The 23,961-nt window shown below is 43.7% G+C and overlaps 1 protein-coding gene across 3 annotated transcripts in view; it reads right to left on the bottom strand.

Moving 5' to 3' along the window:
* cadm1a (cell adhesion molecule 1a) overlaps positions 1-23,961 on the bottom strand; it is a 259,787-nt gene that overhangs the window by 49,900 nt on the left and 185,926 nt on the right. For all 3 annotated transcript variants that reach the window (XM_056595050.1, XM_056595052.1, XM_056595051.1), the window contains exon 3: positions 6,770-6,916. In XM_056595050.1, the coding sequence (XP_056451025.1) occupies positions 6,770-6,916 (147 nt within the window). The remainder of the gene's footprint in view (positions 1-6,769; positions 6,917-23,961) is intronic.

Genomic DNA, 23,961 nt, shown 5'->3' with positions numbered 1-23,961 from the left:
ACACACACACACACACACACACACGCACTCACACACACCAACAGACACACACACACACACACACACACACACACACACACACACACACACACACACACACACACACACACACACACACACACAGTCTCCCCCCCCCACACACACATACATCAACCCACACACACCCACACACACACCCATCAGTGCATGAGGGATGGCAACTGCTACATTATTCTGAAGGCAGTGATGTTAAAGTGGTACTGGAGGGGAGCCTGGCAAGGTGCTAGGCTGTGATGAAATTAAATGTGGCAGAAAATGCCTGGGAGAGATGGCTGGAGATGGAGGCATCCTGTTGAAGAGCCCTCCTGCTCCTGACGGACAGCCAGCAGTGGCCCAAGAACATTTTTATTGGGTTGGTCAGAAGTGGCCCGGGGACAAGCCCGGGGGTCACACCACGGAAGGTGCTAGTGAATCACCCAATGAAATGGGTCAATTGATCACTGTGGAGGGCCCGCTCAAGTGCGACTCAAAGGAAAAACATAAAGTGTGGAATTTACAAAGATATTCTACCTTTTATATCTTATTTATTTATAAACTAAGATTGACAGGAATTAGATTACATTCTTAACAGAGCCCTTAATACACCAAGGCTAGTGGGTGTAATGTTGGTGAGAGCCATCAATGACTTAGTGCACGCACATTCTAGAGAAAATAGGAGAAATGTTTTCTCAGGATTTAAATTGTATGAATAGCCACAAGGTTAGCCCGTACTTGACACAAGCATTATTCAAAATGAATGGTGTGCATGTGGGGGCAGATTTGTATTGCAATTCTGCACCTACGCGTATGTGTGCAAAATAAGCCACCATTGAATGTGTAAACAAAATCATGTGCAAAACACATTATAGGTAATGAAGGTTCTCAGTAACTAATCAATAATTAATAAATATTAACTATTGATTGCAGGAATGTGCACAGGGAAAAGGCAAGTTGTAACGCATACATAGTACACTAACCCATTAACTAACCATGAACTAACACTTTGCCTGCTTAAGTGAATTGATTGATTGCAGCCACGTTGTAGTAGCCAAATTGAAGGATTCAATTATTACATTTAGAGAATGGACATAAAAGAAAGTGAAGTTAGGCCTTGGTGTGATGCATAGGTTGCCATCCCAATAATATAGTTTGTAGATATGTAGGCATTCTTGGGTTGTCTTGCCAAAAAATAGAGAAGTACATCTTTTATCAGAGCATCCGATTAACGTTATCTATAATATATGACCAAAGGACGGAAGGAAATATAATGGCTCTATCGAACACAAGGAGAATTTTGGCTTCGGGGTCCAAACGTAATTGCTTTGAAAAACACTCCTTTCGGATCACAGAGAAAAGTGTTTGGGAAGCAGTTGTTAGAGACACTGAGACTTTTTCAGGTTCAGCTTTTACAGTAAACTCAAACTGCAGTTTTCTGTAGCAATTACAGCTCGGAAACCTTAACCAAACACGGATGGATGACCCAGGAATTAGGGAGTAATCAACTTGGACTTACTGCCGGAATTAAACAAAGCAAAGATCATCCATTTCATTGCAAGTAAAATGTCATTCGACTGTGGTCCAATAGGCACGCAAACACACATAAGATTGTGTCGGTTGACTTCCATTCTAATTCATATTGATCAAACTCCATGAACTCCGGGATCAATGGCTGAAATAATGGGGCCAAAACAATCTATTTATTATTTTATCATCATGTAAAAGTGAGGCTCTGTACCATTTCAGGGAGAGAGCACGCTGATTGGTTGGCATTAGAAAGAATATGACAAGGTTATTGGTGCTAATGGCAAAATTACCTCTGTGCATCAGAGGATGGTAAGGTGTGCCATTAATAGTGAAATAAAGTTAAAACATAAATTATATTATCTTGTAGTCTTGTGGCATGAAAAAAGATCTAGAAAGAAAGCAAGTCCCTACATAGCACACATAAATCTTTCATTATTTTCATTGACAACATTTGGGGCTAATGCAAGACTATAGTTATACAAGTAGTTATGATATGACAGGAGAGCATAAATGATTTTTTCTAAAAGTAGGAGGGATAAGAAATTATTCAACGCCAAAGAGATGTCACACTTGGCAGGAATAAGAATGGACTTCTTGAAATTAATTCTACTCACGTTTCAGAGTAAAGTCTATCATCTACAAGCCTACCACTTTCTGTAGTTGATAATGATTATCAAAGTGTTGAAATAACACTACTCACTTCTATAATGTAATTTTGACATGTTCTCAACTTTTGTTGAAAAGGGTACAACCACAAGAGCACCACGATATCCCAGCCTTGAATTCACTCTTAAATAGCCCCACAAATCACAATGAATGTAGGCAGGTAATGATACTGTAGTGGTCACAGTACTAAGTTCAATACCTTGTGATCACAGTCTTCCTGTAGGCATTATTGTGTGAGATTCTATAACCCCTACCTGCACGTTAAAGAAAAGTGTCTGTTCATCACTTTTGGATGAAAGTGATGAAAGTCTATATAACAGGTCATAGGAATTTAATATATAGTACATTATATAGTACAAGCCTGTGTCCAGCCTCCTATTAGACCGTGAATAATCCAATGGATCCATGTTCATTTCCTTTCTCTGTCTTTTAATTGTCAGACAGGATACAACGTCTCAAACTTTAACATATGCAACGTCTGGACACAGGAAGAAGTGACAGACCAGCTGGCGTGTCCGTGCCAAAAGATGGTGAAATCTAACACCTGGTTCCTTGTACAGAAGGAGTGGAGAGGGTTAAGGGCTTGTTAGCGCCGATAGAGTAAGAAGGTGAGTAGGAGGAGGAGGAGAAAGAGAAAGAGGAAGAGATGGAGGTAGGGAGGGACAGACGACATCACTGACGAAGCCGTCTTAAGCGAAAGAAGGACTTTATGCAGCGCATGTGAAGGGAGAAACAGGTTGAGGGGGAGGAAGAATCAGGCCTAGGCTGAGGCCGACAGTTTTCAGGTTTGGAAAAAAAAGGGAAAGTTCTGCCAGGCGTATCGGTCCAGCCTTCTCCTGAGAAAACGGTCGGTTGTAACTATCCATTGTCCTAATTAGCATATCCAGATGGTGGACACAAAGCGCTTAGGCAGGATCTTCACTCTCCTGTCGTAAAGTGTCCACCCCCCGACAGGCTGCAGAGGTGAGAAGGGACAGGAGTGGAATCGGCCCAGAGAGGATTCGCTCATCCGACACTGAAGGAAGGTGAGAGTGGGCCGGTGGGCTATGTTTGGCCGGTGGGGTGAACCTGACACGGTGACACAGTGGGACCGCGGCAGAGAATGAGGCCACGTCGGCCAATGGGCCCCACCACCACACACCCCTGCAGCCACCCAGGGCCCCTATGACAAATGATTAAAAGCCTGGAAGTCTTCATCGTCACAGTGGCACGCTGTGCGCTTTGTACACACAGACCTTATGAGAGAGCACACAGAGACGCTGGGAAAAGGAGGCTACAGGGATGGAACTGATGGAGTGTGCAACCTTTAAGTGTGTATGTATAGAATATATATAGTGCAGCATAGTGTTTATATATACAGTATGTATATATATATATATATCAGTGGAGGCTTCTCCATTGAGGAGAGGGAGGAAGATCCTCCTTAACATTGTTGAGAATAAAAAATGTAGATTGATATTACTGTAATGAATTAATGCCCTTAAATATGACTACTTTAATGCCTTTGAATAATGTTCGTTTCCCTGGGTAAAGGGACATTAGCACCCCCTATCGCCTTTTGACAATTACTTCAGGGAGGAAGGTCCTCCCTCAGCCTCCGTTGACTCCCATTCATTTCCCAGAAAGTACTGGCGGCCGGTGAATAACATGGGTTTCAATGGGAGAGAGGAGGAAAGTCCTCCTCGGAGTGGGTGTGACCTTACAGGCGTCTGATTCGCCCAAAAATCTAGTCGCGCTGCGCTATGAACCAATCAGCAGGATCCCTGGCTGGTGAGCAGTGTTGCCAGATTGGGCAGATTTCCCACCCAATTGGGCTACTTTTAACCGTTTTAGGCTGGGAAAAGTATCATTGGGCGGGAAATTTACCCAATCTGGCAACGCTGTCGATAACAAACAAACCCGCTCTGCCTGCATTGCCGCTCAGTCTAACCCTACATGCCCACTACCTCCGTCAGTCAACGGACGTGGGAAGGCGCTGCTGACTGATGGGGGAGTAGTCTTTGCAGATGCATCCGTCAGCCAATCAAATCGGTTCGCCGGGTTCTTCCCGCTTCTTCCTGCTTGTTGCGAGGCAAGATGACCCGCTTTCCCGCTTTCCAGTATCGTCAGAGCCCGAGTCGCGTCACAGTGCTTACATTTGCATACGCGATCTGATTGGATGACGGATCCGTCGCTGCCGAAAAAGTTGAACATGTTTCAACTTTTTGACTGAGCCGAAGGCTCCAACGGAACGGACGGATCCACAATGCATTGCGCGTCCGTCCCCATTCAAAGTCAATGGAGATCAGTCAACGGACGGAGGTAGTGGGCACGAGGCGTTAGAGACGCAAAGCAGGTGAAATCATCTGAAGGATAACGAGATTCTAACATTTGCGAATAAAGTGTACAATGGAAACATTGGAAACAGGATATTGTTCATGTTTAATTACACAAAGCATTCCATTCATTGAGTTACAGTGCTAAGTTAGCGGCCAAAGAAAAAGGTAGACCACTTCGCAAAATCTAGATCACCAAAAGTAATGGCAACGTCAGTGTTGTGGGTGCTACATGGTTTGATGGGTACTCATGGCTTACTGGTAGCATTACTAGCAATCGACTGTATTGCTGGCCCTGTTTGCTAATGAATAATGGCAAATCTTCAACGTGGGCTGTTTATGGTTACCCTGAAGTGAAAAATCTTGATAGGGCAACCAAACGCCACGACTAGTGTCAAGTTCACGTTGGTGCTGCTATGCGACTTTCCTTGCTAGGCACCATGCCTATAGATCAGGTTGAATCTAGAATAATGTTCTCGTTATTTACTAGTTTGCTATTGTGGAAAGGGTGAATGATTCAGAGCATGATGCATTTTAAATGGCATCAGTTTTGGTCAGTCTTTTCTTAAAACAATTGTACCTGAAAATAAACATAGCTAAATTACAACCAAGAGAGAGAGAGAGAGAGAGAGAGAGAGAGAGAGAGAGCAAAAATAGGCCCAGATTTTTTTATATACTTTTACAAATCAAGAGTAGGCCTGATTTGACTAATGGGCTTTGCATCCTTTCCTTCTGCCCTTGTAGTCCATTTCAAAGACATGCTGCCCACCAGCTTTCAAATTACAGTGATGCCACTGGTGGCTTTGTATCAAATTTATTCACATAACTATCCCTCCCTACTATTTTGTAGTTCACCAAAACACCCTGAAACAACTTGAGTCTCACATTCTTATGCCGCCATACACCAACAGTGCAAGCAGGCCAATGGCAACCAAGCGCGCTGTCCTTCCTCCCTCACTTTAAAAACTACCAGCCGCCACTGATATATATATATTCATGGTCCTATTGCTGGCTCTCCTTTTTTTATATTCTTCTCTTTATATGTGTGGAGGGAATAAACACTGACTGCAGCTCTATAAAAGTTAATTGCCAATTAGGAGCTGACATCTGCCATTCAGGCACAGGGATGTTTTGGGGACGAATGTTTAGTGGCAACACACCCATTGCACCAAGACATTTTTATGACATGCTATTTGATTTGACGTTTCTTGTTATTAAAGCCTATTTTCTGCGGAGGCACACTCAATTATGAACAATACTGATTCAAGCTTCACCCTTCCCTCTGTGTTTTGGGAAAACACACACCTGCTGCTAAAACAATTAGCATCAATCAAATAAAGCGTTTGAGATGTTTGGTAAATAAAATACGTGTGCTCCTTGTGATCTTTTGCAGGGAGAATGGGAACCGATTGGACAGAAAAGGTCAAGTTGTAATTGCCGAGCGGTGCTGGGATAAACAAAATTAGGTTGATGTCACCAACTGAACATGTTGTAAGCGACTACACCATCAGCGGAAACAGCCATTGTACAGCCCTGCTTATGGAGAGTGGGTTTTGTTTACTGCATATGTTGCCCTGTGCTCAAAGCCCTCTTGTTTTTTGGTTGGTCGGTTTGGATAATTGAACATGAAACAACCATGGAAACTAACTGTAAACAACATAGGACAGTTGCACAGATGACAATAAACAAAATAAACAATAAAGTTTTTTTTACAGTGTCTTGTTGGTAGGCACACAAAGCAATGCATCTGAAATGTTTGCATGGCCTACCTGTTGTGTGAGTAAAAATTTGTAAATATATGTCTTCTCGAGCTATTGCCTGGACAGTGTTACATACACTGTTACATGGAAGACATAGAAAATACATATTGATGAGTAATTGATGCACACAAAGTGAGACATCCTGACTTAAAAACAAATGAAAGATCAAACAACAGAAAAAACTAAGGGGGGGGGGGCTGAATTTCTACACACTAACATCCTGTTGCTCCGGCTGCTGCACGTAGCGCAATGCGGTCACAAACCACGGTTCCCCGTGCCAACGACGAGTCTCATAGCGCACGGGCTAACGATCACCCCAATCAACCCTCAAGGTCCACTGAAGCAGACCGCCCCGAGGTGGGGGTGGTGCTGCACTGCGGTGTGACATGCACGCCGCAGGGGGTACAGGAGGGCCTGGGTTTATGGAGGGGAGAGGTGATGGCCTTTTTGGCGATTGTGTTGGTGGTGTTGGTGGTGGTGACTCACGTCTCATGTCCCTGAAGTAGATGGTCTGTCGGTTGGGGTTGAGGAGCTGGATGACCGAGTCGTCGCTGTCCTTGACGCGGCAGCTGATGGTGGCCATCTCGCCCTCTACCACCCACACGTCGTCCGTCACCAGGTTCTGACTCACCACTGGCACCACAGAAGAAAGGGGGGAAAAGGGGAGAGACAGACGTAAAGAGAGAGAGAGAGGAGGAGGAGGGGAGGAGAAGCTGTTAGCATGATGCATTCTAGACCATCCTTGTGTCTCTCGTGGACACTACAGTGTTTGTTCGTGTACATGTGTGTTGGTGTACATGTGTGTGTGTGTGTGTGTGCGTGTGTGTGTTTGTGTATGTGTGTGTCTTTTTTATCAATCTTTCTGAGTTTTCCAAAATACTAATCAAAGTAAGGTAAACATAAAATGTTGCAAATATGATTTGCTTTTAATATTTAGAAAATAGACAGATGGACCCAAACAGGCTGGCAGGGGGACAGACACTGACAGATAGATGGATGAACAAATCCAGACAGACTGAAATGTGCCATGAATTAAAGCGTGTTGAGCTAGTGATCTTTTCAACTCATCTAATGGAATGCCTTAAGGGGGTGGTACACTGGACATGCCTTCCGTCGCAATACTACAATTCTATCCACTGTTTTCGATGGGGGCGCTCACAGACAGCAGTGACACATGATAATACATAGCTCTGCTCAAAACCTCGCCACCCATTATTACCCAGAACAAGACCTAAAATAAAATCGTATGATACGTGTTGTCCTTCCTACACCGCAAAGCAATGCTCCGTGGCTCGTCTGATATGCGACCCGCTTTAATGAGACCTGCACAAAGCCACAAGGTGCTACATTGTTCAGGGTGTAACAGAGCTCCCCTCGTAGCAGCTCAGAGAAAATTACCAAACGGACGAGCCACAAAACATCACGTGTCTTCGTTAAACCGCACATCTTTAATTAAGACTTTGCTGTGGACGTTGAATGCGCTCACCGTATGACCTACATGTGGTTTGTTGGTTTCCAAGCGTTTCGAGACAAAGATAGTCTTGGGATTCTGGGTACAAACCTCTGCAGTTTACGTGTAGGTATTCTGTATGCCTGTCCCCTATCTGCTCATTAAAGAATAGAGGCTTATGGCGATACTATGTGCGGGGGTCCTATTCAACAACCAAACATTATTAAAGGAAAATTCCGGTATTTTGAACATTGAGCCCCCTTCTGGTTAATCCATTGAAACGGAAACCGGACCGGAACCGGAAACGGAAAGGGGGCATTGTAGTCTTTTTGCTCGGTTCTAGCCCTACTGTTGATACGGAGAACCGAGCGAAAAAACTACAATCCGGCGCCGCAGTGGTGGAACAAGCTCCCTGCCGATGTCAGGACAGCAGACTCGCTAACCGGCTTCCGCAAAAACCTCAAGACTCACTTGTTCAGAGTTAACTTAGATTCTGCATAGCCTCTCCCCTCCCCCAACATAACGTGAACAGGCAAACAACAATCGAGATCTTTGCATTAAATCCAAATCTGAGCATTCAGCATTGAAGTGTGACCGAAGCCTGACACTCCATACACACTCCGTTGAGTTTGTTTTTTTTACCCCCTAAAATACACAACTGGCGGCGATCTGTTGGCACAATGGTTTTAGAAGGACCGCAAGCTGAACCACCATTCCTGGGACTCCCTCTCCCTCCAAGGATCTTTGAAGCCTCGAACGGAACATGGAGGAATATATGTGTTGCAGTATTCCCTTTAAAAGAAGAAACGTACATTGCTTGATTTTTTCTGCTTTCACGTCGGAGGCAAAGGTGCAAGAGGCAGATAGCGTACCTGATACTGATCTCTGATTTGACATTGTTAGTGAAAGAGTCAGCTTTAAAATGCACAACCTGGTGCACAAGAAAAAACTTGCAACTTTCTTTTGTCAGTACATTTGAGCATTTTTTCATGATGAATAGCCTAGGTTCATTATATTAATGAATGATTTATGTTTACCAGCATTAGCATGCAGTTAATCAAGAACCTTTTTCTAGCAATATTATTTCCTTGAAGTCATTCAACCAATAAGGGTAACGTGCTTACAATGACATTGTTTCCCACTACTTAATAGAATCCAACCCTACACAAAGCCATATCCATATATCAGCAAAGGAAGACCCATATGGTCTTCAAGAGATGCTGCCATACTGATGCGTGAGAGGTGGGGGTTCTTCTCCCAACTAGCTTAACTCCACCTTGGCCTATGATTTCACGCCTAAAGGGCACCCTACGCCTCCCTGCAGCATGGTGCTGTCCTTCGTTACGTCGGTAACACCAGTTGATAAACACAAATACAATGGCTTAGCGGTGGAGCGACCTTTTCTCATCGATTCCTCTGGCTTTTAAAGCTGTGGCTCCTCATTTGCATTCTCAAATGGAGTGACGCCGGCGGGGTGGAAGTGCTGGAGGAGTTATGGACTAAGAAGACAAGGGTGCTAATTTTTTTTTTTTTTGCTGCTACGGAAATAACCCCTTGAATTTATTCCCTTGTCGGACGGTCGGCTAAAGCGAGCGACCGATAGGTTAGAGGAAAGGGGGGGGGGGTAGGGGGTACAGAAAGAGAGGAGAAAAAGAGGGATAGACATAAACATAGACACACAGAGAGACACGGAGAGGGAACGATGGAGAGACAGGAAGAGAGAGAGAGAGAGAGAGAGAGAGAGAGAGAGAGAGAGAGAGAGAGAGAGAGAGAGAGAGAGAGAGAGAGAGAGAGCAAACGACGATTGAGAGTGAGAGTGAGAGTGAGGGAGTGAGCGTGGTAGTGGGGCCAATGAGAAAAAGGGCGAAAAACATCAAATGCTTATTTGCATGCCTCTGAAGTCGAGCACCTCTAAATATCCCTGTCATTTAGCAGACGAGCCGGGCGCGTTTGGCAGATGAGAAATTACATCCTCTGATGCAGCCGGATAAGGATGGACGTCTTTACATTCGCCGCGCCCTCAATCACCTTCCCTCCGGATCCCTGACAAACTCTCCCAAAAATAAACGAACCCTCCTGCCTTCCCTAGTATGCCGAGGCAATTAAAATGAGAACCCCCCCCCCCCCCCCCCAACGTCAAAAATAAAAACACAAATACGCTGTGGACGGGTGGAAGAGTAGGTGTCGTTGTTTGTGTGACGCTGTTCCAATTCGGGTGTTTTCTTTAGTGCCAACACCTTCAACATGTATTTGTCGGAGACCTTGTCAAGATGACAGGGCGGCATTAGGATGTCAGACGATGCTTGTTTGCACAAGTTGTGTATGCCATGACGATGAAGTGTAAAGGACTGTGTCGGGGAGGAGGCGTCGAAGCTCCTTGTTGTGGACCTGCTCCACGCTTAATTGTTGTTGTTGTGCTAAACAAGCCGGCGTCTGTGTGCATGCGTTTGTGTAAAGTCCCCCTAAATCTAATACTTAATGGCCCGCACGGCTAAAACAACAGTGGTATATTGCTGTACCTTGACGGGGTAGGACTTGAGGCGACAGACGGGTTGTAACTATGGCTTGCGGACTTGTCTCACAGTGTTTGGACCACAGCGGCGCGGTCCCAATAAACTGGCAGGCCGTGTGACGCCGCAGGCACATCTGCAACAGCTCAGTGCTGGAGTGAAATTACTAATTACAATGTAGCCCAACATGTTCTCTCAGACTACATAAATGGGTGATTTAATTTAACCAAGCCCGGGCATTAAGCTTAACATCAGGCGGAAGACTGCAAAGCGAGTTTGTTTGCAATTCGACAGAGGGGGCTGGGGGTACATACATAGATAGGATTCCAAGTATGAAGACCACACTATCAAATATGGAAATGGTATGCAATCCAACTAAAATAGATTGTTTGCATATCATCTTAAAACAAAGAAATAGCTGCTCCAAGAATGATGTCATTGTTATTGAATTATTGAATGAATCAAACGCTTTTATGGATTTTATCTTCATCTCTTAATCCTTTAGCCATTTGAGATAGGACTTAATGTGATCTACATTTGCCGTCTCTCTACACAACCAGTGTCAGTAAGCCCTTGGACGTGGAAAGCAATGCTTGCATCTGTATTTTTTTTTTTATTAAAGTCCAAACCAGAAAAAGACTCCTTTGTAGTTTGGACTGCTAAATATATCTATAGATGAATGGATGTCTGGTGGTGGTTCCTTTATTGATCAGGTCACCAAACATCAAGAAGCAACAGGAGACCATTAGCTCAATAACAGACAGAGCTGTAAATAGGACATCTGAGCAACAATAACAGAGGTTGATATTAGGGGACTACAGGATCCATAAGTCAAACCAAAGGAGACACAGTGGTACATGCATTGTAGCTCGCCGAACCACCTATGTTCATGGGAATAGTAGCAGCAACCCATTTCTATTCATTGGAAGCCTGTGTCCTAATGTTCTGAAATGCAGAAGTAACAGATAAGTTATATATGAAAGGAATGTATGAATATGTAGATAGGACATGTATAGATTCTAGGTATATGGAGAACCTATGTATGTTGTTAAACCAGGTGACAGCCATTCTTAACACACAGTCCTCGTAGAAAATAATTACAATAAAATTAATTACGTTCCATTTCTTTGATGTAGTTATTCAGGCGACCCAACATTGTTTGACTTATTGAGCCATGCACAGACTCTTACTCAGCCTTTGAGCCATGCACCGTGAGTTCTCATCCAGCCAGACAGGGACAGCTCAGTGGAGCATGTGAGAGACCATCAGATAGGAAGGCCTCTTTTGGTCTTTAAGGCATTCCAAGTATGTGCCAGTCTTAGCATTGCGTTTTATAAAGAGCTTAATAATCCTAATATTAATACTAATAAAAATCTTTTACTTAAGACCAAAGAGTGGAGGGACGGCTGGAAGCCTAATTCATACTTAAAATATATAATGAACTTATGACCTATATGAACTAAGTGAATATTGATTATTTTAGAATAGCATTATAAATTTGATAATAATCTATTTAAAATAATTGTTGAGCGCAGCGACCCGGGTTCGATTCCCGCCGGTGGTCCTTTGCTGCATGTCCTCCCCTCTATCTGCCATACCTTCCTAACTATCTCACTCTATCAATAAAGCATAAAAAAAAAATAATAATAATAATAATAATAATTAAAAAGGTGCCAAGTCTGATACGTTCATAATCAAAGCCTATCGGGCGTTAAAAAGTTTGTCATCAAACACCAAAGACTTATTTGACATGGTGTAAATTAGTATGTAGAAGTTAAGTTAGAGACTTCAAAGTTGTCCAGTACTATAAGTCTCATAGTCTATTAAACATACGATTATTATAACAGAAAATACAGATGGACCAACCGACCAGAACTAGACAGCCCTAAAGATACATTTGATTCATACGATAGGGTAACCTGACCATAACTAATATCCAACTAAAGCAATCCCAACAGAGATTTAAAATGCCGGCCCGTGTGGCCGGGTTACATTTAGTAAGTCTAACCTCTTCCAAATATTGAACCAGATTCACAAATATGGGACAAGTACGCTGTTGATAAGAAAGAAATAACAGCGATAAAGACAATGGGGAAATGTGACAGGAGCTCAACTTGTTTCTGCAACAGCACTGTGTGACGCGGCCCGCTCCCCGGCCCCTTCCCCTCTCCAGATTCTAATTTCCCCCTGACATTTCAGGGGACAGCTCCTATCCCCTGGCATGCTTGTCGGTGGTTAGTAAATGGCATTCAACATTACATTTACAGCTCATGTTGAACGTGTATATCTTGCTCATTAACATGACGACACTTTGTGTCGTCACTCTTTGTGTGGTGTGTGTGTGTGTGTGTGCTAATCAAGAGAAAGACAGAGACAGACAGAGAGAGAGAGAGACAGAGATAGACACAGAGACAGAAGGAGACAGGGACAAAGAGACATAGAGAGAGACAGAGACAGCTTCTAGTTTTCCAATGATTGCATTGGGCCCTTTTGCTTGATTGTGTGTTTGGCGGTTTTATGGCGGTATGATTGCACATTTGATTGTGTGTGTGTGTGTGTGTGTGTGTGTGTGTGTGTGTGTGTGTGTGTGTGTGTGTGTGTGTGTGTGTGTGCGTGTGTGTGTGTGTGTGTGTGTGTGTGTGTCGTGGGGGGGGGGGAGGAGAGTGGGTGCATTTTTGCCTCAAGCTACGGACGACTGATTTCCAAGTTATAGACCTGCGCGTGGGTGTAAAGATTGAGCGGTAATGGACGAGAGGCCGCCCTTCACTATGATTACGTGTACAAATGTAGGAAGACAGGTATCAAAGTAGGGCTCTAGCACTTAGACGTAATCACTATAATTAATATGCTTGCTTCAATGAATATAGACTATATAGACAAAATGATGCTCATTCTTGTATGAATCCATATCTAAAGAGGAGGAAGGTGATGACGAAAGAATGAATGCATTTTTCGTATAGCCGGGCTTCATCTAAAGCAGATGCTGGAACCTCAGAATAAGAGGCTTTCATACTAGCCGATTGGTGAAAAATAGAGCGCGTGCGTCAGTGAGTGTCAGTAACCGTGGGTTTATAACTGGATGCTACAGAGAAAAGGTCAGGCACATTAAATATATTGACGACATCAAAAGAGGCCATCCAGTAACATTTATGTCTTAATATAAAGAAATGTGGAAAAAAACCTTGACATGAATCGGGACATAGACTGCGAAGAATATGGACGCCTTTGAGATGTCACCCATTGGTTTACGCTCGACCAGTGAGTCATAGATTTTCCAATTATGAGCGCCGCCATTGCTTGAGATTTTCCCGCGACAGGAAGCAGAATCCTTAATAACTATGTAATTGAATAAAGCTGTCCAAAATTACGTCTCAAATGAGATAATATGGACACATAATGTGGCCACTTAGGTCCTACCCGAACAAAGATAAATGTATGTATGTGCTTTGTACTTGATTGAGCAATTGAAACTCCGTTTCAATTACATTCAAAAAGCCTTATGGCACGACCATTGTTGTAACAGTATTACTGATAAATTATCGATCTTTATTTTTTACACCTGATGGAAGGATGTTTTCTTTCCCTACGAGAGTTTTCTACTTTGTTAATGCATAATAATAATAAAAAAAATCTTTAAAAAAAAAATATTTTTTATATACATTGGTAGTCAAGGCGGGGCCCTATTGTTGTTAAGGCGGCCGCCTTAACAACACAGTACTGGGGGAAACACTGGGTGTTACCAAGGATGCAACGTAGTATACTCACTGTCTCTGTCTGAGAACCCTTACAAGCCCTTGACATCACATGGATCATCAATAACACAATTATAAATATAAAGCTTACTTGATGCTGTAATGCTTGTTTTGGAACAATGTTTACGGAAACATTCAAATTTGTTTTGAGAAAATATTGATCCGATCCCTGCAATGTGTAGGATATTTATATTTACATGTAGGATATTTATGGTGCTCCTGCCCGACACTACATAAAATGCTTATTGATTTCCAGGCATCCCCCATGTGTGTATTGATGGACTGCGATGATGTCAACTCTTTGCCCATGTCAATTCTCCCATTAAGGTTTGCTCCGGTGGTGGTTCTCATTCAACATAGAATCCAACACCTCGAGCAGAATATCATCTACTGTGGTGAGAGTCATGATGTTATGCCAGTATTATTCTATTGTATTGTTTTCACCTTTTCGTTCACAATTTCTCTGTCCAATTCACTGAAGGTAAGAATTGACTTGGATTATTAATTAGATTCAGGCCTTAACTATAGTAAAATGAACTGCATGACCAAAGGCAGTTGATCAACAAAGATCATGTGAGTGACATTCTAGTCCCGACATCCTGGAGCTAACAAACAGTTTTACCGCTTGTGACAGAGGGTCACCAAGTATTGGTTATTCTAAGTGTATGACATTTTACAATTGATCCTTTGTATTGATCACAGCCGCTCTTCCTGGGAAGCCTCTCTCAATAGGCGGTGTACTATTACATATAATTTTAATTAAATGGGTTGTCTGATATCTCTGAGGTTTTCCAGCGTTGCCTTTGGATTGAGAGTCGATACCTCACTGTCGTCTCCAAACATGTAATTCCAAAGCGGGGCTGGCTAACCAGGTGAGTGCTGGAAACCTTGTAGCAGAGGTTTCAACATAGCAAAATAATAATAAATAAATATATAAAAAGGTCTGCAGATGAATCATAAGATGTTTTATGAAAATAATGATTATGAATAATAACCCTAAAAGATTGAGAAGGTTAAAGCAATGCAAAAAAAATAATTAACCCATTCTTATCTCTTATTAACTTGTTAAAATCGGACACTCTTAACTTACACCCTCCCACTCCCTCCGCTCAACCTCTGCTAGACTACTATGTATCCCCACATCACGACTCATTACAATGGATGCCCGGTCATTCAGCTGTTCAGCACCCAGGCTCTGGAACTCCCTCCCCCCACACATAAAACTGTCAGACACCATTACAACCTTCAAGTCACAACTCAAAACTCACCTGTTCAAACTCGCACACAACGTCTAACTGATCACCGTCTTGATTGTTTGTTTTGTCTTGTTTTTGTTTTATTTATTTATTAATTTAGGATTATTATTTTTCTACAATGTCTTGTTTGTAAACGATTTATGATAACTTTATGCTCTGTAAGGTGACCTTGGGTGTCTTGAAAGGCGCCCTTTAAATTAAATGTATTATTATTATTATTACATGTTCCAGGTATATTGGAAAGGCCCATGCCTAATATCCACATGATTTGTGTCCCAAAATGGCTGGTGGCGTAAGGGAGAGGTCAGCTGGGGGAGCCAAGATAAATGTTGTGTCTGGACTCCAGCTGGGTGCCAACGGAAAAAGGCAGGAGATCCAGTAGTGATGCAAATTTGTTTCACAAATCACATGCTTTTCTCAGTGAATGTTCGTCACAGATTTGTGAAAGTTCACTCGGTTCATCTCATTGAACCCCTTTGAGGACACAGCAGCCAATAATAACTATTTTAATTGTGTGGAACTTAATGTGCTACCAGACAACCACCATTTCAAATGCCAAAGTATTTCAGTGTCTGCCTTTACTTCATTCATGCAATGTGCACATTGAGGAGAAAGACTTACCTCAAGATATAACTATGCAAATGTGATGGAAGTTAAAGCCGGGCTCTGATGTTCCATTATGGGTCCCAAAAGTCTAACTACTACTTTGTAATTGTATTAGCCATCCATAATGCATCCTCCTAATGTAAAGTACACCAAAGAGGCTAATATTTTGAAACGGCAAAACCGGAGAATCCACAGTGAGAGCCGCTCAGACACGTGAAGCACCGCCTGCTGCATTACCTTGATCGATGCAGTTCACATTCATGCTAATAGCTGGTTTAAGATGGCTTTAAAGGACTTTTCTTGCGTTTTGTGTACTCTGATATGCAACCGTAGGACAATTTAAATGATTCAGTGGCGCACAGAAAAAGCTTCTGGGATTACAAAGAGACACATGCAAGGAGCTGTGACTGCATGTATGTACACAGACATCCACCCACATACAGGCATGCTCTCTCGACACACCCGCCCACTCACTCTGACAGAATAGAGAATTCAGAACTCAGACAAAGATATGGCAGGTTATGTGAGCATTCTCTAGGCTTGTGCGGATTTGATATGCAACAGCTGCATGAGTGAACTCTATATTACCGAAGTCATCCCCACCTTTACTCATGTCATCATACTAGGTGAATTGCATAGGCAGGAAAACTTGGGAGTCATTTCCTGAAAACACAGCTTCCCATAGCCTCACTTGTGAATTTACATGATTTCTCTTCCCTCTGGGAAGGGTTAAATAACATGTGGTACACATGCTTGAAGGACCAGGATTCCAGCCTTCTGGAAATCCTCCATGATAATAGATACATTCATTTGCTCAAGTTCGTTGCTAACCGCAATTGACCAACAACCACAACAGCAGTAAAAAAATGAAGACAAAACCCTAAAGATAACGCCAAGCGAGATAACAGAGGAAACCAAAGAAACACCTTTTGTCCTCTCTGCTTAGTATTTGTTGGAGGGCAGTGATTACAATCTATGCCCTCAACGGCACAGGAAAAAACGAAAGGCAACACTATATCTTTCTGATCGGCCCCCTTCCCACTCGAAGCTAGCTAACCCTCCCGGCCCGGCAGACAATCAATTCCTTTGGTCAGAGAAAGAAACAAATAGGGTGTTGCGCCGTCAGCACAGCAACCCCCACGCCTTCAGTGAGGAAGCCGCCAGGGAGCTGGGGTTTATGGGGGACACGATTTCAAGTACAGACTGACGGAAACTGGGAACATTTGTAGGAAATGTAGCCTAGCGTTTTAACGTGGGACATGAAAAGATTAAACTTAAGAGAAAAAAAACATGGAGGGTTAGGGATGGTTGGGAACACTGTTTAATATTTCAAATGTAGTTCTAATTTACAATATTTTTGGATGCTGTGATAATAAAAATGGATAACACATCAAAATAATTGGTTCGACGTGTTTTTGTATGTATGTATTTAATTCAAGCACACAAACGGAACATGACACACTAACAGAATGTGGCTCGTTGGGAGTTATGGTGAAAAGAAGAGAATGTGCAAATAACAGCAAATGCATTTTGGTTAGTGGAAAATACCTTTAGGAAGTGGGTCCCTCCCAGGGGGACCGGGGAGGATGCAGCCAGCACCAATACAGAGCACACCCGAAGCCTAATGCTCAATTTTAAGAAGCAACAAATACACTCTGAGCAAGCCATAACGGTAATAAATACCAGACACCAAAAATACACGTGTGTCCGCATCTGAACTGTTGTCCATTTTTCTAAATGTTTAAGTAAAATATTTTGCAAACACGTCGTATCGCCACGTTGAATCACACTTGGCTGCGACCCAAATCTCCCAGCCACCTATGCCACAAACACACACTCGTGCACGTCAGCCCTCATCTGTTGTGCCCCGCGTTGGAATCGAGAGAGTGTTTTGTTGCCAGAATGAAATCCAGACGGGGGGGGGGGTTGGGAGTGGGGGGGGGTAAACACAGGTGGACGGAGAGAGAGAGGGAAGGAGTGAGTGGGAGGAGGGAGGGAGGGGAGAAGCAGCACGCCAGTGTCAGCTGTCGGTGTCATTAATGACGAGGAAAATAAGAGGGTCATGCAAGAGCCAAGGCTAGATGGGAGAGAGAGGGAATGGGTTGGGGTGAGAGTGAGAGAAATATAGAGCAGGAGTGAAATAGAGAGAGAGAGAGAGAGAGAGAGAGAGAGCGAGAGAGAGAGAGCGAGAGAGAGAGAGAGAGAGAGAGAGAGAGAGAGAGAGAGAGAGAGAGAGAGAGAGAGAGAGAGCGAGAGAGAGAGAGAGAGAGAGAGAGAGAGAGAGAGAGAGAGAGATGGAGATATGGAGGCAGAAGGAGGGGGGAGGTTAGCTGTAGCCAAGAGTCAAGATCACTTGAGTGGTGGGCGGGATGTTCAGTGCTCGTACATTTGTGTGTGCTTGTGTGTGTGTGTGCGTATCTGTGTGTGTGTGTGTGTGTGTGTGTGTTGCCAGCTTCCCTGTGCCCCACTGTGTTTCTCTCAGAGATGTTACAGTCACATGGCAGCTCATGCATTTACATGTAGAAGACTTGCCCTGTTTATCTGAAAGGGCGCGCGTGTGTGTATGTGTGTTACGGTGTGGGTATGTGTGGGGTGGTTCAGAGCGTTGGGGTGGGGGTGATTAATGTGTCAGCGGAGGGGTAGCTACAGATGGAGCTTGCTCGCTTGTGTGTGTGTACGCGTGTGTGTTTGAAAGAGAGAGAATGAGCTCTATGGAACGCTAGGCTGAAAGGCAGTAGGTGGGGGGGGGGGGGGAAGAGAGAGAGAGAGAGAGAGAGAGCAAAGGAGGGAAAAAGGGTAGAAAGCAGGACAGGGTAAATGAACATGGAGACGGGGTAGGGGGGAGAGGAGGGAGGCTGGCCATATGAATAATGCTGAACTGAATGTGAGGGAGGAGGTGTGGTGGGGATTGGGGGGGGCGGGCACTGCGGTAGCACAGAGAACCGGGTGCATCATCCTTCTTTGTCCACAACATCCACGCCTGACCCTCTACACCGCCTTGTGTCATGGCAACGCACACTGGTTCACCCTATTTGATGGTGCTTCGGAGGGTGGATATTTAGTCAGCGGGAGCACATGCAGAATACATTACGGAGGATTTCTGGGACGATTATCTTGAGTAGATCATACGTTAATAATGGCTGTTTCATCGCCAGATGTAAACATGAAATAGCAGACATTGGGCCACCTTTTGCGTTAATGTTCCCTTTGGAAAACATTCTCCAATATGAACTGTGTACTGTGTGTCTTATTTGAGCACTTCATTCGTGCTGGATAACAGCTACAGAGAGCGTCTACATGACTACACATATTAATTTCAATGATCCTGTGCTCGTCCTCAAACTGAAACTAAAAAACTCAAGTCCCAAGACTCAGAACCCAGATTTCAAAACAACGACAACACCTGACACAAACAAAGCCATTCAACATATGAATACATAAACCCTTTCTTTACAGACAAAGACATAATAATAGACTTGGCCTGATTTGCTCTTGTACGGAGACCAGTTGGATATTGGCAAGCGCAGTCGGCAGCAGCTAGAAATCAACGACTCACAATCAAGGCTCCTAACCCAAACCCAGCCCCCCCCCAACACACACACACACACACAAACACACACATCCAAGAGGCAGAATGTGATCTCTGTACCAGGCATGTCGTACGGGCCACAGTATCATACTCAATACGACTTGGCTGACAATCAAACAGAAAAGCACATCGCAAATACAAAACATCTGGCAGCGAGGTGGTTTCGGTCCTGCGTAACAGCACACAGTCATGCCTGCTTAGCACCCACGTCACTCAATTATTACACAAGGAAATACCACAATATTTGTGTATATATCTCTTGGATGGGAAACAAAGGTCCTACGGAAGAAGAGGATTCATTTTGGAGGCTGGGCTGCTCTTCATTGGGGGGGCCAGGAGGGTGGTGCCCAGGGGGGGGATACATCCCCAAGAGACAGAGGTTGAGGGTCTCACACACGCCAGCCTGCCTGCCTGCATTGCTCATTGACATCTGTGAGGCATTTCATCAGCTCCCTTGAACTGTATTCTAAAGCAGCATTCCTCCACGCATAACGAATTCATGCATTAATATATAAACACTTAAGATCTTTGTGTCGTTCACACTTACTCCGGAGGGATTTGAGGGGATAAACCCACAGCTAAAAGAGCTGGCTCACCAACAAGGTGACTCAGGTGACCGCAAGCCATCGAAACGCGGCTGTTGTGAGCATCCGTTTGGGCCGAATCAGCAGGGTTGCTCAGATGGCAAGGGCAGGATGAAAACGATGGGGGAGCCATCATTAATTCCGTCCAAATAAGCTTTCTTGCATTAATGAGAGTGTGTAGGGGCTGACCCCCAGACGCTCTTGCCATATGGGGCTCTTGTTTATGAAACAATGTAAAAGAATTACAAAAGGCTGTTTAGGTTGTGCTAAGCAGACGCGTTTTGTATCAAACATAAGAACCACGAGGCAATTATTAAGCAATTACGGAGCATATTCAAGCTATGCGGTCCTGAGGAGATTGAGACCGGACACGGGATCACAGCCTGAAGCGAGAGGGCCATTGAGAACATGTGCTCCTTCTCCATCCGATCCCCCACAGAGCTCCGCACGTCACTTGAGGATATCATGAGTTCACGGGCCCATTTTGAATGAAAAGGAACTTAAACTATTTAAGCAATTAAAGAAAACATAATAGCACTGATATGTGCGACCCCCATCATGCCCCTGTGGCGCTTTTCTCACCATTAAGAAGCCGAGTCCACGGAGTAGCTCCCCCTGCACTAATATAATGGTATTTATATTCACCTTTTAATACATATTCCCCCTCCTCCCACTCAGAGTCATAACTCCTTGAAGGCTGACAAAGACTTGAGGGAATGCAAATGATTTCATAATAAACAGCTGTGGGACCACTCCTGTGAAAAACGGTACTAGCCTTACTGGAATATGAATATATATATATATATATATATATATATATATATATATATATATAATATATTGTGTCTTAAATAGGGTGATCGTGACACAGACAAAAAGTATTGCCTTCTGTGTCCCATCTCTGGATTTTTCTCCTGCTTTTGGCTTTTTAAAGGCAGCTTTCCAACGCTTGTGCCTCAGGGGGTTCTTTCAGCATACATAAAAAAGGCTTTTGCTTTCACTCGCCCTCTCCCTATTTACACAAGTCGGGCAGCTACCTGCCAGGGTAAGTGATTTGTGAGATAATAACTGGTCGGGATGGGGCTAGCACACGGGCCACAAAGTGCTGGTGTTTTGATCCGGCAGATGCAGTCTGGGATTGTGTGTTGTGAACTGCCGGGGCTTTCTACGGGGATGTTGGGGTAGTAAAAACCCTAGGAGGGGATTATTATTATTATTATTAAATCAGGTATTTTTCCTGTGACAAACACCGTTTTTTCCTACCACCTCTTATCAACTATTCAGTAGGTGCACAGTTTACATTTCTTTTGTGCTTGGAAAATGCCTTAATTTATATATGTTTTCCTTCAACATGGCTAAACCACCAACACCCTGAACGGCAACATATTAGCCGGCCTATGTGAGGAATAGAAAAAGCGTAATGAATGAGCTTTCACTAAATTGTTTGGACCACTTTTCACAAATTTGTTTGGATGACCTTTCTTTGCAGTCAATTCATGGAGGAATTCATGACAGTGAAACAGCGCACTTTATTACGTGGCTGAGGTGGTTCTCCTATATGGTCATTATGGTCCTGTAAGAATCAAGAGAACATAGGGAAGCCTCTGAGACATATCTGTGAACACCTCCAGACCATAGAAATCATATGGTCTGGATCAGCCGGACTCTGTATAGCCAAACGGCCTGTGGGAGGGTGGATCGTCAGTGAGGCTCATAGACTGTGTGCGGGGGCTTTATTTCTATGGTCCTAGGTCCCCATTTCAAAGCAGAGATGTACGTGATCTACAATATACTGTATATATATATATATATATATATATATATTGGTCTTCATTGATCCTTTTCCTCTTGTGGAACAGTCATTGATTTCAGCCTTTGCAGAACAGAACAAATATCAATATTTTATTTTTAAAAAAGCACCAAAAGGTTACATAACCAGCAGGTCTTTTTAGATATTTGTTAATAGCAAGAAGGAGGAAGGATGTATACAAGTTGTATGCTAAGCAAATTCGCTCTCTCACACACACACTCACCCATGTACCAAGCACATTACACAAATCCATGTGTCGGCCTACACACACAACATGCGCAAGATGCATTCACCCCTTCAATCAAACCTCTTCTGTGTTTTCATTGCATTTATTCTGGCGACTACAGACCGCTCATGGCCTCTCCGTTTTTTTACATAGGTTATGAAGGTAAATCCTTTAGGGTCGACTCAATATTGATTTGTAACAAAACCAGCAAACCAAGGCCCCAGCTCTCCATCCGCATGCAAAGCTGCCAAGCAAAGACTCAGACTAACCATGATGGTGAAACGTAATGAAACTAATGAACTTCAGATCTGAACTATACACAATGCGAGTGTGTAAAGGCGGCAGCGGTAATGTTCACATACAAAACAACCTTTTCAAATGCCAATCCTAAAAAGCGTAAACTGTTTCACAATAACAATTTCGATGGAATTGGCTTTATTACATGCCTGAACCTAAGCACAATCTCCAATTCTGTTCAAATCAAAAATAAGAAACATGTTGAAATCATACTTCTGATGATGGACCTCCATTTGTTCCTGGCAAGAGTCTATAACAAAGAGGCGTCATGATTCATATCTTGAGAGTTATAAAACAATAAGTCGATACATCCTAGGGATGCAGGAGAAAGGCCGCAAAAATAGCTGTCTGCAGCCTGTTCCCGCTGAGGACAGAAGATATCCGACAAATCCAGGGATATAGACTAAGGCCCGAGACAAATGTAAATGTAAATGGACTGCATTTATATAGCGCTTTTCTAACCATTGGCCACTCAAAGCGCTTTACAATATTGCCTCACATTCACCATTCACGCACACATTCACGCACCGACGTCGGAGTCAACCATGCAAGGCGACAGCCAGCTCGTCGGGAGCTAACAGTCAAGGTTAGGTGCCTTGCTCAAGGACACCTCGACACTCAGCTAGGAGGAGCCGGGGATCGAACCAACAACCTTCAGGTTACCAGCCAACCCGCTCTACCTCCTGAGCTACTGCCGCCCGCCCGAGACAAGAACTATCACTCTGTTATTGGAAAGAGATTACAATACAATGTACAATGTACAATACAACGGACATCGCATTGGAATTTGCATATAGTTTGCCGGCCTGAAAAAAAAATAAAGCAATCCTTTGTGTGCTGAGTGATGCCTGGGCTGTAGCGGGCCGCTGCCGATGAATCAGTGGTGTGTACGAACAATAGAGCATCAACAGTCAGGGAAATTAAACATGGCCAATCAAGGCTTCTGCACGGACGGGGCAACACATGCATGCAGAGACCTCGATGACGTATGAGTGATTCAGCCATGTGTCTACGTGCGCGTCTTGGTACACGCCTTGCTTGCCTCAGCGTCTCGAAATGCCCAGCCTGAGCACACAGAGATACGAGCGCTGCTGTTTACCCACTGTGCCCCTCTGAGTTCTAATCTTTTCTCGTGTGTTCCCCTGCCATTGATCAACAGAAAACACACAAGGACATCATATCAGAAAAAAAACAGCTGCTCCATCTTTATTTGGGGAGCCAGGACAAGGCTGGGCTTTGAATGTATATGCTGGAATCGGTTTATCCCAGTGACAACCTCACTGGGCTGAAGAATAGTTCTTGCGGGACATGGAGGGAGGAGGAAGTGAGAGGGTCTGGGGACCTTGGCAGAGCCATGCTGCATTCAAAACAAGTCACAACTCATTCATTTCACAATTAGAAAAAGTCCCTAAATTGGCTTCAAATGGTGCAAATGAATTATACGAACAGATTGCATATAAACATCCAATAATCTGAGGGGAAAATAAACACTTGAAGTGATTTCATTGTTTCCACCACAAATAAGACTGGGATTGTGTCTTCAGGACATGGTTGTGGAAATAACCTCAAAAATAATGCCCAGCTTTACATCCAACAAG

This window comes from Gadus chalcogrammus, chromosome 7 (assembly GCF_026213295.1).
Source record: "Gadus chalcogrammus isolate NIFS_2021 chromosome 7, NIFS_Gcha_1.0, whole genome shotgun sequence".
Lineage (NCBI taxonomy): Eukaryota > Metazoa > Chordata > Actinopteri > Gadiformes > Gadidae > Gadus > Gadus chalcogrammus.
This window is presented reverse-complemented; position numbering and strand designations above follow the sequence as displayed.